Consider the following 14,401-nt stretch of genomic DNA (forward strand, 5'->3'; position numbering starts at 1 on the left):
CAATAAAAAAGCACTTTACTCGGCCCTGATGCCAGCAAAAAATTCCACAGAAAATAAGGAGAACATTAAATAAAACACTTTGGTTAAAGGAACTTAATGAAATTGGAATAAATATAAAACGCTATTGTGTATTATGTTGTCATCCGAATTGTAGTACAATATATAGACATAAATACAAAGTATTTCCGTTTTGTTAAGAGCCAGTATACAGAGCTTACATGCTAGGAAAATAATGTTCCTCTGCCTTCTGTCTTCCTTAAAGTGATCATTAACATGTTGCTTTTCTGTTTTGCGAAAGTCAAAGAGCAAACATTTGCAGTAATTACAAATATGCAAAAATGGCAAACGCATCTTATTCTGAACATTATGATAATCTCATTTTAACGGAGGCCAACATGTTCTCACATAACTGGAACCTTCTGATGGATTGCAGGTGGACATTCTTTAAGATGACATGTCCATCTACTTCCATCTGTCTGATTGCCCAAGAATGCCAAAGGCATTGCCAAGCTACTACAGCAGAACATTATCATTTTTTCAGGAAAGATTGCATTATAAACAGTGACAATGAAATGTGGGAGAATGCAGAGAGGATGAACCTGAAAATCTGTCCCTGTCATTAATCAACCGAGTGGAATTTGGCAGAAAGAGGAGGACAGGAAGAGTGAAGCTATTGTGTTACACAGCAAATTAATCAGTCTTTTAGAAGAGGCAGATTTAAGGCGTTGCACCATGTGTGCATCTAACAGCGGAACATAATGATGGCAACTCTGGAAATGTCATCAATTTGGGATTCACATTATCAACATACAGAGTCTTGGAAAACAAGTATTGCATTTAGTTAAAATGTCACTGATATCATTCCCAAGCCATTTCTGAAATTAAACAGATTACCCTTCAAACACCATACTGTATGTATTCAGCTCTGCCATAATATATGCTGGAGAAGAGTATAGGTCTAATACTAAAATCTTAGCTACGCAATTTGCGCTTAGGAGCAATACACATGTGGGGCAAGTTTTTATAAAATTCCACCTAACCTAGAAAAATTGCATATGACAAGATAACGCTTACTGTCAATTGAACTTACCAGCTTTCAGTTTTATTTTTTATTTTTGATAAGCACAACTAAAATTCCATAAAACAAAACAGATATACATTTAATAAATTATATCAATTACGTACAACAAAGATTCTATATGGAAACAAAAAAAAAATCTTTATAAAAATACCTGGTTAAACAAAATTGTCAAATGTTTCAATAGTTTAATATGTGCAAAAGTCTTCAGTCTTCAGTCTTCAGTAAGTTCTTGTCCATCTTTAAATGGCAAGTGAACTGTACACTGCACTCGGTGCATACTGGGAAATATGGAAATATTGTCTGTAGATCATTTTTTTTATAAGTAGACTGTGCCCATGAAGAACTTATTAAGAGGGTTAGGAATTCCCCAAATAAACAAGTCTTCTGGCGTTGCTACATTACAGTATGTGTATATACCCGTAGTATTCTGTATCGCACTGTGCGGAGCAGCAGATGTTGCAGGAAGAAGAGGTTGATATATTGTTCTTAGTCACGTTGTTGATCACATGGGGAGCAGCTCTGGGGGGCTTTCTCCATAGCAGTACTTGGCGACTGGATTCCTATATGTGTTCTCATGTTGGACACTCTAATGGGGAGGGGGGGGCAAGGAAAGAAAAAACAGCTTAGTCTATGAAAGTTTGGTATGTAGTGGATGCCATATTAAAATGCTAAATCCATTTGTTAACTAGAGCAAGTTGGGCTATTGCCACCAAATAAACACATTATCTTACATTTAACTGGGGACAGTTTTCACTAATTGTAGACATTTGGCAAGAAATCTATGAACAGCATCTCTCATGTCAGGGCGTGGAGGGCTTTCATTAAGTAACCATCTGTGAGCTTACAACCCTGGACAACTACTGCCATAGGTTCAAGCTTCTGGAGCATCAGTAATCAGCATCACATTCCTACGATTGCATGGTGACTTAAAGGGACATCACCATCACACTTGGGTATACATAACTTTTATAATCTATTATGTGCGGTCAAGACTGTCATTGAAAAATAATATAAAGTGCAATAAACTTGGAACGTAAGGATCAAGAACAAATCTTCAGAGCCAGATTAAAGGCTTTAATTAGGGAGGCTAATTCCGGCCCCTGAGTCCAAAGCCAGCTGTCTAACCAGTCCTGTTGAGCTCTCTGTTGTGGCAGGCTCAACCATTCCACGCTACTGCTGGGATTTGCAGAGCAGTCAGCACTGCCCGGCAGAAACATAAAGCCACGCATGCGCAGCTCAGTCACGCAACCCTGGGACTCCAATCCCAGGATCCAAGTCCCAGGATCCTGTCATTCTCCATTCCAGGATTGGCCACCCTAGGTTTAATCAAATGAATGTACTTGTAAAAAAAAAGTTATGTTTGTTTAATACCACCTAAACTAAAAAGAAAAGGAGAGTTATAGTATAATATAACAAAATAAATTGATACACAACATTTCACTGACACTTTGGACCTTATTCAGACCTGTTAGCAAGGCTGCAATTTTTGCAGATGGACAAAACCATGCTTCACTGCAGGTGGGGCAGATGTAACATGTGCAGAGAGAGTGAGATTTGGGTGAGTTATTTTGTTTCTGTGCAGGGTAAATATTTGCTGCTTTATTCTTACACTGCAATATAGATTTCAGTTTGAACACACCTCACCCAAATCTAACTCTCTCTACATGTTACATTTGCCCCATCTGCAGTGCAGCATGGTTTGTCCACTTGCAAAAATTGCAGATTTGCTAACAGGACAGGACAGCAAGAGAATAGGAAGCAGAAGTGTGTCAAGCAGAGGGGATAAGGAAGCTGTGTCAATGGCCTCAACGTTATGCTTATTGGTTGTTTCCCTGGGAGGTAGAGATGGAGACGTAAAGAGGCAGAAGGTAAAAGACACCAGGTGATGGTCAGAGAGGGGGAGGGGGGAGTTGGAGAAGTCAGAAAAGGCATAACGGTGAGTGAAGACTAGATCAATTGAGTTCCCACTTACATGGGAGGGTGAGGAGGTCCACTGGGAGAGATCAAGGGCCTTATTTTGGTTCACTCTTTCTGACAAAATCCTTCTTAGATGGACAAAACCATGTGCACTGCAGGGGGGGCAGATGTAAAATGTGCAGAGAGAATTAGATTTGGGTGAGTTATTTTGTTTCTGTGAAGGGAAAATACTGGCTGCTTTATTTTTACACTGCAATATAGATCTCACTTTGAAGTAAAACCCCACCCAAATCTAATTCTCTCTGCACAAGTTACATCTGCCCCACCTGCAGTGCACATGGTTTTGCCCATCTAAGAAGGATTTTGTCAGAAAGAGTGAACTAAAATAAGGCCCCAAGTGATGATGTGAGGTTAAGGAGTTTAGAGGTCGATGATTCTGTGGGGATACCCATTGGATGTTGAACTCACCAAAGATAACATTTATATATAAACCTGATGTATATAGACTAATATAAAGCCTATATACACATTGTGGGAGGCTGGAGCTCAACATACACTTACTATTTTTATACTGCAGACTAAACAATGCAAATAGGAGACTATTCGCATTGTTAAGTAAGTGCATGACTAAGCATTTGCGGAACAAGAAATAGAAGGTTTTGTTTTTAGTATTACACAAACAAAGCCTTCTATTACTTTGCTTGTACAGTGTATTACCGCAGTGCTGTTCCTTCAAACTTAAATGCTGAAAAGCTGGGAAAAAAGGTAGAAAATAAAATAAACAAATCAATATTGCCTTATAATACATGGAACAAGATCAGAATTGTTGCTACATAGAAGCATATATATTGCTTTATGATACAATATATTGTGACGTTAAGTAGTAATTCATATACACTTACATTACATGCAAAGCCAGCCAGCCTGTGCAAACATCATGCAGATAGAACAAAGGGTGGGGGCAAAATGAGCTGAGGACAGCAGGGACAGTGATGGTGCTTGGGGCCAGGGGCAGCATAACCAGAAATAGAGAGTGCAGTGGGTGGGTGGAGGACAGAAAGGTGGTGAAACGACGGCGCAGGGCAGCTTTGGCTGAGAGGAGGGGCAGAGCGGTGGGGGGGGGGGGGTGCAGCAGTAACACACAGGGACAAGGCAGCAGAGGGAAGGGCAGAGCGGTGGGGGTGGCTGCAGCCGCAAGGCAGCAGCCTTAAGTGACTCAACATAGTCTGGGTCACTTCATTAACATAATTGATCTTTCCCAGTGGATGATCCCAATCACATGGGGAACAGGGGCAAAATTGTTTCTCTGCCACTCTATCAATGGGACACCTCTGATTGGCTGGTTGAAGAGAAGGGGGCAGAGAGCACTGGTGAGGCAGGTAATCTTCTCTGATCCTCTCCTAAGCAGTTAGATGAAGCCTGTTCTTCCAGTAACATTATCTTAGTATTATTTAGGACTGGCAATGTTAAGGCATGGGTTATGTCAGTTAAGGCATAAAGTAAACTCAACATGAATAAACTGATAAGGATGAGGGAACCTTTTCAAAATGGAACACCAAAGTGATAACTTACTAATAAGATTTAAAACCATTGCCCAAGTCACCACAATACAGTTGTTATATACAAAACAATGCCAACCCACATTCAGGCAGTCTCCACACTTTCCCCTGCAATTCAGGAGTACATGACATGCATATCTTGGGATCAATCTTAGAATGGAAAAGCATAACTATCCCATATAACTTAAACAAATAGTACCATTATATTATAAGTGAGAATGAGGAACCATTTATTATAAGTGTGTTCTTAGGACTTAAAATTTAGAAATCCATTTTTCTATAAAACAATCCTCCTTAGTAAATACTCTTGGTGTAAAAAAGTGACCACTGTTTACAAAACATATATGTAACTTAAGCTGAACTCCTTACCTGTGATGATGTCCGACATTTGGCCAAACACAACTCAAAGTGGTCTTCTACGGCCATAAATAAGTTCTGAAAGCCCATTGCTGCTCGTTTTAAAAAACGCTCCAGTACATGTTGCTGTGCAAAGCAAGAGATCAATTAATACAAAGGTTAAGGTAATCAGCCACCTTAGTGTTTTATATTTAAGGAAAGATCCAAGTAGCCATGAGCTTATTAATGTGAACTTCCACGTTACTGTACATTAACCTGCATATTTCATGAGATTTACATCAATTAGACACTGCATTACACAAATGTCTCCCATTAACTCTGTAGGGGTATATTCAATGCCAAGGGGCAAGCTATGATGGCGAACAGTGCCGATAGCTTGCGGTCAGTATTCAACTAACCCCCCTACACTCGCCATTTTCACCTCACTGGTTCTTTTCAGCAAGCTGGAAACGGTGAGGCTCCCCACTATATGCAGCAGGGAATCCTCACCATCCTCCCCGGAACATAGACTACAGCGAGCGGCCGGCGAGGGGGTTGGACGACAAAGATGGCTTGTTTTCGGCGATCCTCGCCAAAAACAAGACATCCTCGCTGCACAAACCCCCTCGCTGGTGGCATTGAATATCGCCCTGTAGTGTTTCACCCATGTGATAGTGATAATAGAGTAGAGAAATTATCCTGCACCCCAACATAGCAGAAAATAAGTTAGAGGGCCAGTGTAGAAGGCTGTTAGTAGCTACAGTATTAATGCCAGTAAAACAGTGTAAAATGGTTTATTTCTGGTATTTTCAAGATAACAGAAAACTTATAACTGAAGTTAGAAAAAAAAACACAACAACAAAAAAAATATTTTCTACATTATTTAACTCATTTTACAAAGTTTTAGGGACAATTGAAAAATAAAGTCTTCCTTGGCCTGATAGGACTATCTCTTAATACATTATTATTAATTGGGAGAAAGCAAAGTACAGATACTGTAAATGCTCTGCACAGTGTTGCCTTAAAATAAGACATTTTCCTCACATTTCACACCCTCACCTACTCCTGGGGTGCAACCTAAAATTTGCATTAGCTCCCTTTGCAACTTCGCTCATGGCTAAATGAGTCTAGCTAAATGAATGTTTAACAAGGGTCTTGCTCATGCTGGGCCACCAAACCATACGGATCACATAAAAGATAAGAACTCTGATAAATGTATTTACTATCATTAAAAAAACACATATAGCTAAAGACAGATTGAGAACAAACCTTGTTAGGCTGTAGGCAACAAGACACACAATACTCGTAAACACTGCAGCATCCATTGGATAAGCAGCTCTGACAGTTGTACTGCCTTGTAATGGCCACATTAATGTTGCAGCAGCCATTTGCAAGAAGTTCTTTACGCTCACAGACATATCCTGTAAAATGGGGGGGGGGGGGGATTAGAAAATACATACAGGCACCAATGAGAATGTCCGCATTACCTTCTTTAGGCTATACAAATAAGCATATTTTCAAGAACATTTTAGGAGATACCATTTCTACAAAAAAATATAGATATTTCACGTTCATGCTGCAGGCACACTTCCAATAAATTCAAGCAAGAAGTATTTATTTTAACTCGCCATGCATTAAATATAGATCACATTATGGCATGTAGTGCTACTAGTCTGGTAACTATGTTTAATTTCTTGTGTGTCTTATAGTGGGTGCACACAGTGAGAAATACACTATGGGGGAAATTTAATAGGGTGAGAGATTCAGAAAGTGAAAGAATCGGTAAGAAATCTCCAGCTTTACAATGCACAACCAGTCTGACTTTGCAGTGTAAATAATTGCCGTTTTAAAAAAAAACTGGAGATTCTTACCAAATCTCGCACTTTCTGAATCTCTCATCCAGATTCGATTTCAATTTCCTGCCTGAGGATCAGGAACACTGGGCCTTATTCTGGTCTGTGCGGCCGGAGCCGAATATGCGGCCAGGACCGTGCGTCCTAAACCCCGCCTTCCGTATGGATCGCTCACTCCGTCCGAATGCGGTAAGCCGCTGACCGCACGGAGCACGAGTGGATTTCTCATGTATACACCTCTTCCATCTCTGGGAACCTCCCCCATCATTCGATGGTCGCATACCATCGAATGCAGGACCGAGTGGTCAGGCAGCTCCCGCGAGCTCAGACCACTCTGGCATTTCTCCATGCAAAAGCAGGGATCTGGGCAGGCAGCTGACATCTGGCAATGTCATATGTCCGCCCCCTACAAGTGCGTCACGGCCGCATTACCATACATACGCCCAGCGTTTTCATGGGAACGCCCATGAAACGCGGGGCGTATGCATATGTTAATGAGGCCAAACAGCCCTTCACGCCCTTCTCCTCCCCCTGTTCGTAGTGTAAACAATTCATGCGGAATTTGGACGTATGTCCCTTTCACACATGCGAAGATATGCCTCTGCACATGCGCAAACACAAAACATCGGCGGAACGAACGCACGCGGACATATCCGCACCAACCAGAATAAGGGCCACTGTGAGATCGAATAGCAAATTGAATAGTGCAAATTGAATGCACATCAAATAGTAAATCGAATAGTAAAGAGTGAAAATCAAAAAAGGGAATCGAACCATGTGTACCCACTATTACTACAGTTTTTAACTGCCTTGTATGTATCATCATGCTCATCCAATTTTTGGAAATGTATGATACTTTGTATAATGTATTTCAAACACATCTATGCAAATTAATGGTACTTGTTTCCTAGCACGGCGCCCAGATTTTCTAGGGTGCGGGACGGGTTTTCCGACAGTCGGGATCCCGACAGTCGTTTACCCGACGTCGGGATCCCGACTGTCAAAACGCCGACAGCCGGGTGCCCGACGGCCACCCGCTATTTTCCCTAATGGGGGTCCACGACCCCATAGAGGGAGAATAGAATAGGTGGCTCGCGAGCCACCGTGCCTGCAGCATGGCGAGCGCAGCGAGCCCGCAGGGGGCTTTTTTGCGCTCGCCATGCTGTCTGACTCCGGGCAGTCGGGATCCCGACGTCGGGATAATGAATGTAGGGATCCCGACTGTCGGAGTCCTTTACCACACCCGATTTTCAACGTACGGCACCGTATTGGAAATCGCATCGCATAGGCGATTATAGTGGCATGTGATGGGATTTTTTCATGAATTTTTTTTTCCCTCATTGCACACCACTATATTGCATCGCATTGCATCGCATGTCCCGCAAAATCGCATGCAATTTTATAGGGTGTGCGATGCCATGACATTAGGTATACAATAATATGATTGTATGTCCCAAAAATAGATTTAACGCACCCCCCCACACACACTATCCACGCCACCCCGAAGCGTGAACGCATCCTCCAACTTTTTCATTACCCCACTATCCACGTCGGCGTGGAGTTGATTTAATATAGTGTGGCGAGCGGACAAGGATTACTTTACATGTATTCCGCGTCCGCTCGCCACGCTTCGGGCTCGCAGCGCTCGCCACACTATATTAAATCAACTCCACGCCGACGTGAATAGTGGGGGAATGAAAAAGTCAGAGGACGCGTTCCACCGCCGCTCACCAAGCTTCGGGGTGGCGTGGATAGTGTGTGGGGGGGGGGGGGTGCTTTAAACCTATTTTTTAGGACATACAATCAAATTATTGTATACCTAATGTCATGGCATCACACACCCTATGAAATCATATGCGATCACTGATAGAGCAGTGAATAAATTACATAGGAAAATCGCATCGCATCGCACATCGCATGGCTCTAAAATGGCCCATGCGATTTCACTATGCAGAATAGCCCAGGCAAATAGCTTAGTGGGCGCCGTTCTAGGAAACAAGTAACAAATTTATTTTAACATTCATAAATACACTTCTATAATGACTACGGACTCGAAAAGCTCTCTCCAATAAAAAAACATCAGTTTAAGAAATTAGCAAAACAAGAAGTCTATACATACACATGGTGAGATTTCACTTTCTATTTGACCCCTATTCGATCTAGGTCTTAATCTGGGTCTGAATTGGTTACAGCGTTCACATTTGATTTTGACTATGTAGTACAGATCTGTACTATATGGTCTTGCCTACCACAACTATTTTTCTATTTGATTTACACTACATGGGAGCACGCATTGGGATCGAATCTGCATCGAATGTAGAAAACCCATTCGATGCCCATTTGATTTTCTATTCAATTTCAATACGATTTTGCTTCTATAAGCAAAATCAAATACAAAAATAGTGCATATCTCACAGTGTGTACCCTCTATTATTTATTTTATTATTCTTAAAAGCTAACTAGAAGGAATCATGTTAAAAACACCTTATTTTCCAAAAATTATGCAAGTTACAAGTCACTTGCACAGTGTATTTACAAAAGTGTTAACGTCAATATTTAACTTTTACAGTATCGGCACAATTAACAATGACTATATGAAGATATATTGTGTTACCTAGATCATCTGTAATAAGGTGTTTTCCCTGCACTGAGTTGCGACACCGGTTACTGATCCTACTGCTGTTCCCAAGATTGAACTGAATTCTCCATTGAATATTTCTATCTTGATCGTTTGTCTGAAGGAGTGTTCTGTCTCTCACTGTTCTCTCTTCCTGGGGAAGGCCGAAAACAATTTATAAAGAAGAGAATTATGGTCAATCACCAAAACTGAGGGGGTATACATTACATACTGTACAGCAAAATAACAAAACAATCTAATGAACTCCAATGTCTGAGACTTCTTTGGTGGAGCCAAACAAAATTTATTAGTTAACTTAAGCAAGCACCAGCCAGTATCTGTGGACATTTGCCTGCACTTTTGATGGGTGGTCAAATAGTGATATTGAACCTTAATTGCCAATCAATAGAATCAATCATAATTACTATAGCAAATACAATGTATATATCACACTACTGTGATGAAGGTAATTATTCCCTTTTAATGAAAATGTTACTTGTGTCAAGTGCAAGGTCTTTAGTTATACTGTCATTCGTTGTTGCAGTGTGAGCAACAATCTTTAAATGGACAAAATCATGTGCACTGCAAGGTGGGCAGATGTAACATGTGCAGAGAGATTTAGATTTAGAGTTATTTTGTTTCTGCGCAGGGTAAATACTGTCTGCTTTATTTTTACACTGCAATATAGATCTCACTTTGAAGTAAAACACCCCCAAATCTAATTCTATCTGCACATCTTATATCTGCCCCACCTTCAGTAAACATGGTTTTGTCCATTTGAGAAGGAATTTGCCTTTGCAAGTGAACAAGAATATCCCCCCCCCCCATGATGTGATTCCTTTTCTCGAATCGCTCGGCGTCATGTACACATTCGATTTAGACTATATAGTACAGATCTGTACTATTTACAGTAGTCTTGCCTGCACAGTCTATTTTTCAATTTGATTTTGATGCCACGTGGCCGCGCTTTGGGATCGAATGCAGCTGAAAACCATTTGATTCCGATTCAGTTTCAATTTGAATTAGATTTTTACTATATACGCAAAATCAGATAGAAAGATAGACATAATCCAACAGTGTGTACAGGGCTTTAATAAATCTGAACTAAACTGGCAACACCTAAATAGACTTAAAGGGCAGTACGCACCTGCTTGAAGGTACTGGTGAGAAAATATATCAGAGAGAGGCCAAAAACCACACCGAGCACCCATCTCTTACGTAGGATCTTCCTCCACACCATAGATAACAATTGGACCATTCCAAACCTACATTAATATAAGACAGTAGAGAAAAGTCTGATTGCAATTACTATACTTGGGACGTATATAGATTTATCTTTCACTGGTATATATTGTGAGCGTCAAGTATTGTTTATCAGCAAGTAATGGATTGCGCTTTTCACTGTAAGTGATGTGTAAAATCTCTCTATACTGAAAACGGGAAGTGCTTTTAAGTAGACCAGTGGTTCTCAAACTCAGTCCTCACCCCACACAGTTCACATTTTCCAGGTCACCTCACAGGTGCACTCATTACTCATTGACAGGTGGAGCTAATTACTTCACTTGATTCTGTGAGGAGACCGGCAAAACATGCACTGTGTGGGGTCCTGAGGACCGAGTTTGAGAACCTGTGAAGTAGACAGACAATCTTTAGATTGTAAAGCTGTGTACACACGGTACAATTTGACAATCAATTTTGACTATGTGTGTGTGTGTCCTGCAGTGACTAGGGATGACTCTGCCATAATATGATGGTAGTGATTTTAGCATTCAATGGCAGTATTCCGACATAGATGGTTTTCTCATATTTGCATTAGGTCCCATCCGTGGCTGGTCACACTTCAAGAGATCTTCACATGTGCAAACTGTGTAGAGCAGTACAGTATATGTGACCTCCTGTAATTTGTAGAGCAGTAAATGTAGCGTGTGCGGTACCACCTGTGTAATGTGCAGAGCATTGTATGCAGTATGCGTGACCTCCTATAAAGGGAGTGCAGGCGGCCAAGATGGCGGCCGGGGAGGCATAGGGGGGTGGGGCAGTGGCGAACAGAGGTCCGAACGGCTGGAAGCTAGGGGTGCAGGCAGGTATGCCTGACCCCCTTTTCACACCTGGCGCTCCGGCCAGCCAGTCAGGGGGTGCGGGGAGAGGGGGTTAAATTGCAGAGCCGGCGGGGGAGGCCGCATTCCAAAGGGAGACACAGCAGGGGGGGAGGGTTCGGCCCTGGGCAGAGGGGCCCCAGGGACGGGAAGAAGTGGTGCGCAAGTTATCAGGACAGGAGGAGCCAGCTGAGGTTCGCAGATTCACCCTTGGTCGGGCCGCACGCCAGGCTCTAGCCAGGGCCACCAAGAGAAATCCTGGGGCCCCCACGGATGGAGCTCCCCGCACACTCTGTTGACCCTTGTTACGCCACCGCTTCCAAGGTGGATAAAGGGACAAAAATGTACACCTTAATGCCCATTACACATGTCACACACCCATTACATATTATACCACATGTCATAATCCTCATTACACATTATGCCACACCATAGTGGCCAGCACACATTATACCAAACACTGTAATACCTATTACATATTTTACCACATGCCATAATGCCCATTACACATTATTCCACACACCGTAATGCTCATTGCATATTATGCCACACACTGTAATGTCTATTACATATAATACCACACATATTATGCCACATACTGTAAATTCCACTTACCTAAATGCTAATTTCTATGGTCTTCATGCTTGATGTTAGGGGTTAACATGCTCTACTAGGGGACAACATGCTCGTTGCCATGGGTTTACATGCTTGCCTGGAGTTACATTCTCTACCAGGGGTTAACATGCTCTCTGCCATGGGATTAACCTGCTCTGCCAGGGGTTACATGCTTGCCTGGAGTTACATTCTCTACCAGGGGTTAACATGCTCTTTGCCATGGGATTAACCTGCTCTGCCAGGGGTTACATGCTCTGCCCAGAGTTACATGCTCTGCCAGGGGTTAACATTTTCTGCCAGGGGTTAACATGCTCTTTGCCATGGGATACATGCTCTGCCATGGGTTACAAGCTCTACCCAGAGTTACATGCTCTTTGCCATGGGATTAACCTGCTCTGCCAGGAGTAAACTCCCAAATCACGTGGCGGGCTCTCAGCAGGCCCTGGAGTCGGAGAGCGGAAGAACCTCTGTGATGCTGCTGCCCCCATGCCGGCCCACGTCCGCACTTCCAATGCCGTCGCTGAAAAGTTGACTGCGGTGCACTCAGACCCAGCGCACTCACCACCAAATAAAAAAAAAATTGTGTTGTGTGCCTGACAGGCCTGCCGCCTGGGCAAGCTGTACCTGCCCCCCCCCCAACTCTCGGCACCCCTGGCTCTAGCTGTCGATGGTGGGCCGGCCGGCTGTGCGCCAGGTAGGGGGTGATCGTCAGGGGCTGGCTCACAGGGGGGGGGGGGGGGGAGTAGGTGTAGCCGAGGAACTACAGCGAAGGCAGGTGGGACGCCCCCACATCATAAATCAATGAAGGTCATTGACAGGTTGCTTGCCTTGCCCTCCGTTCTCTGTCCCTACCCTGCAATATGTAATTATATGTAATTAGGAATCTAAATAAACTGTTGCCAATGATTCAGTGTAGGCAGTGTGTGACCTCCTGTGTAATATATGTAGAGCAGTATATGCAGTGTATGTGTGACCTCCTGTGTAGAGCAGTATATGCAGTGTGTGTGACTTCCTGTGTAATGTGTACAGCAGTATATGCAGTGTGTAATGTATTGCAGTGTGAGTATTTACATACAGAACATAGACAATTTAAGTGAATGAGGGAGCAGTAGCAGAAAGTACCTGGCCGCAGCGCCTCCTTTCGGCGGAGGGATCCGAGAGTTGGCTGAGGAAGATGTTGTTTAATCGTAGTCCCCCGGGAGTTTCTGATTCCTGCCCGGTGACGCGTGTTACCGCCAGGGATCAGTGCCCGTGCCGGGTATAAGTGTCAGCACGGGTCTCCCTGCAGCCGCCATATGACATGTAGTGTAGTGTATCATGTATTATTATGCCCCGGAACTCATCCCTCTGAGGTCGCACTTCCTGAACAGATGCTGTTCCTATAGTGACGGGGTCGGAGTCGCCGGTCTGTGCTGCGCCCTGCCTGCTCATTCTCATACAGAATCCTCTCAGTCTCCTCTGCAGCCACAAGGAAACCATTACTGAGATGGGGTGAGAGATGAGGAGGGAACAGCACTGAGTTGGGGTGAGAGATGAGGAGGGGACAGCACTGATATGCGGTGAGAGATGAGGAGGGGACTTTACTGAGATGGGGAGGTGAGGTGGGGTGAGACATAAGGAAGGGACATCACTGAGATGGGGTGAGAGATGAGGAGGGGACATCACTGAGATGGGGTCAGAGCTGAGGATGGGATAGTACTGACATGGGGTGAGAGCTAGACAGGTGACAATGTTTAAATGGGGTGAGAGATGAGGATGTGACAGTACTAAGATGGTTATGGAGTGATAGATAAGGAGGGGACAGTGCTGGGATAGGGTGAGAGCTGAGGATGGGACATTACTGACTTGGGTTGAGAGCTAGGTAGGTGACAATGCTGAGATGGGGTAAGAAATGAGGGGACAAGGCAGATGGGGGTGAGAAATGAGGAGCGGACAGCACACACTTGGGGGTGAGAGATGAGACGGGGACTTTACTGAGATGGGGAGAGAGGTGGGGTGAGTCATAAGGAAGGGACAACACTGAGATGGGGTGAGAGATGAGGAGGGGACAGCACTGAGATGGGGTGAGACATGAGGAGAGGGACAGAACTGAGATGGGGGTGAGAGCTAGAGAAGTGACAATGTTGTACTGGGGTGAGAAGAGGATGGGTCAGAATTCAGTTGGGGTGAGAGATGAGGATGGGACAGTACTGAGATGGAGTGAGTGATGAGGAGGGGGCAGTGCTGGGATGGGGTGAGAGCTGAGGATGGGGCAGTATTGGCACGGGGTGAGAGCTACCAATGTGAACATGCTGAGATTGGGTAAGAGATGAGAAGGGACAGCAGTG

General features: G+C 43.6%; 2 protein-coding genes across 4 annotated transcripts in view; one reads left to right on the forward strand and one right to left on the reverse strand.

Annotated features, from left to right (window-relative positions):
• Positions 1-1,080: 1,080 nt before the first annotated feature.
• Positions 1,081-13,417, reverse strand: SPRING1 (SREBF pathway regulator in golgi 1). Its single transcript, XM_083151452.1, has 6 exons — positions 13,197-13,417; positions 10,511-10,628; positions 9,361-9,517; positions 6,163-6,314; positions 4,927-5,040; positions 1,081-1,667 (listed from the first exon to the last, which is right to left on the reverse strand). The coding sequence occupies exons 2-6, from the start codon at positions 10,619-10,621 to the stop codon at positions 1,584-1,586; spliced, it is 618 nt and encodes a 205-aa protein (XP_083007578.1). The 5' UTR covers positions 10,622-10,628; positions 13,197-13,417; the 3' UTR covers positions 1,081-1,583.
• The window catches only part of RNFT2 (ring finger protein, transmembrane 2), a 60,464-nt gene continuing 59,336 nt past the window's right edge, over positions 13,274-14,401 (forward strand). Inside the window, exon 1 of one of the 3 annotated variants that reach the window (XM_083151451.1) lies at positions 13,274-13,633. The gene's annotated coding sequence lies outside the window, so the exon portion shown is untranslated. The remainder of the gene's footprint in view (positions 13,634-14,401) is intronic. The other 2 variants (XM_083151450.1, XM_083151449.1) reach the window with 2 other exon arrangements.

This window comes from Crinia signifera, chromosome 1 (genome assembly GCF_055691185.1).
Source record: "Crinia signifera chromosome 1, ASM5569118v1, whole genome shotgun sequence".
NCBI classification, from domain to species: Eukaryota; Metazoa; Chordata; class Amphibia; order Anura; family Myobatrachidae; genus Crinia; species Crinia signifera.

Bases quoted from the DNA above. Each gene is read 5' to 3' on its own strand.
- SPRING1 (XM_083151452.1), bottom strand. From the start codon at position 10,621: ATGGTCCAATTGTTATCTATGGTGTGGAGGAAGATCCTACGTAAGAGA. The intron at 9,518-10,510 runs GTGCGTACTGCC...GGCCTTCCCCAG, and splicing joins TCACCAGTACCTTCAAGCAG to GAAGAGAGAACAGTGAGAGA. The intron at 6,315-9,360 runs GTAACACAATAT...CCCATTTTACAG, and splicing joins CCTTATTACAGATGATCTAG to GATATGTCTGTGAGCGTAAA.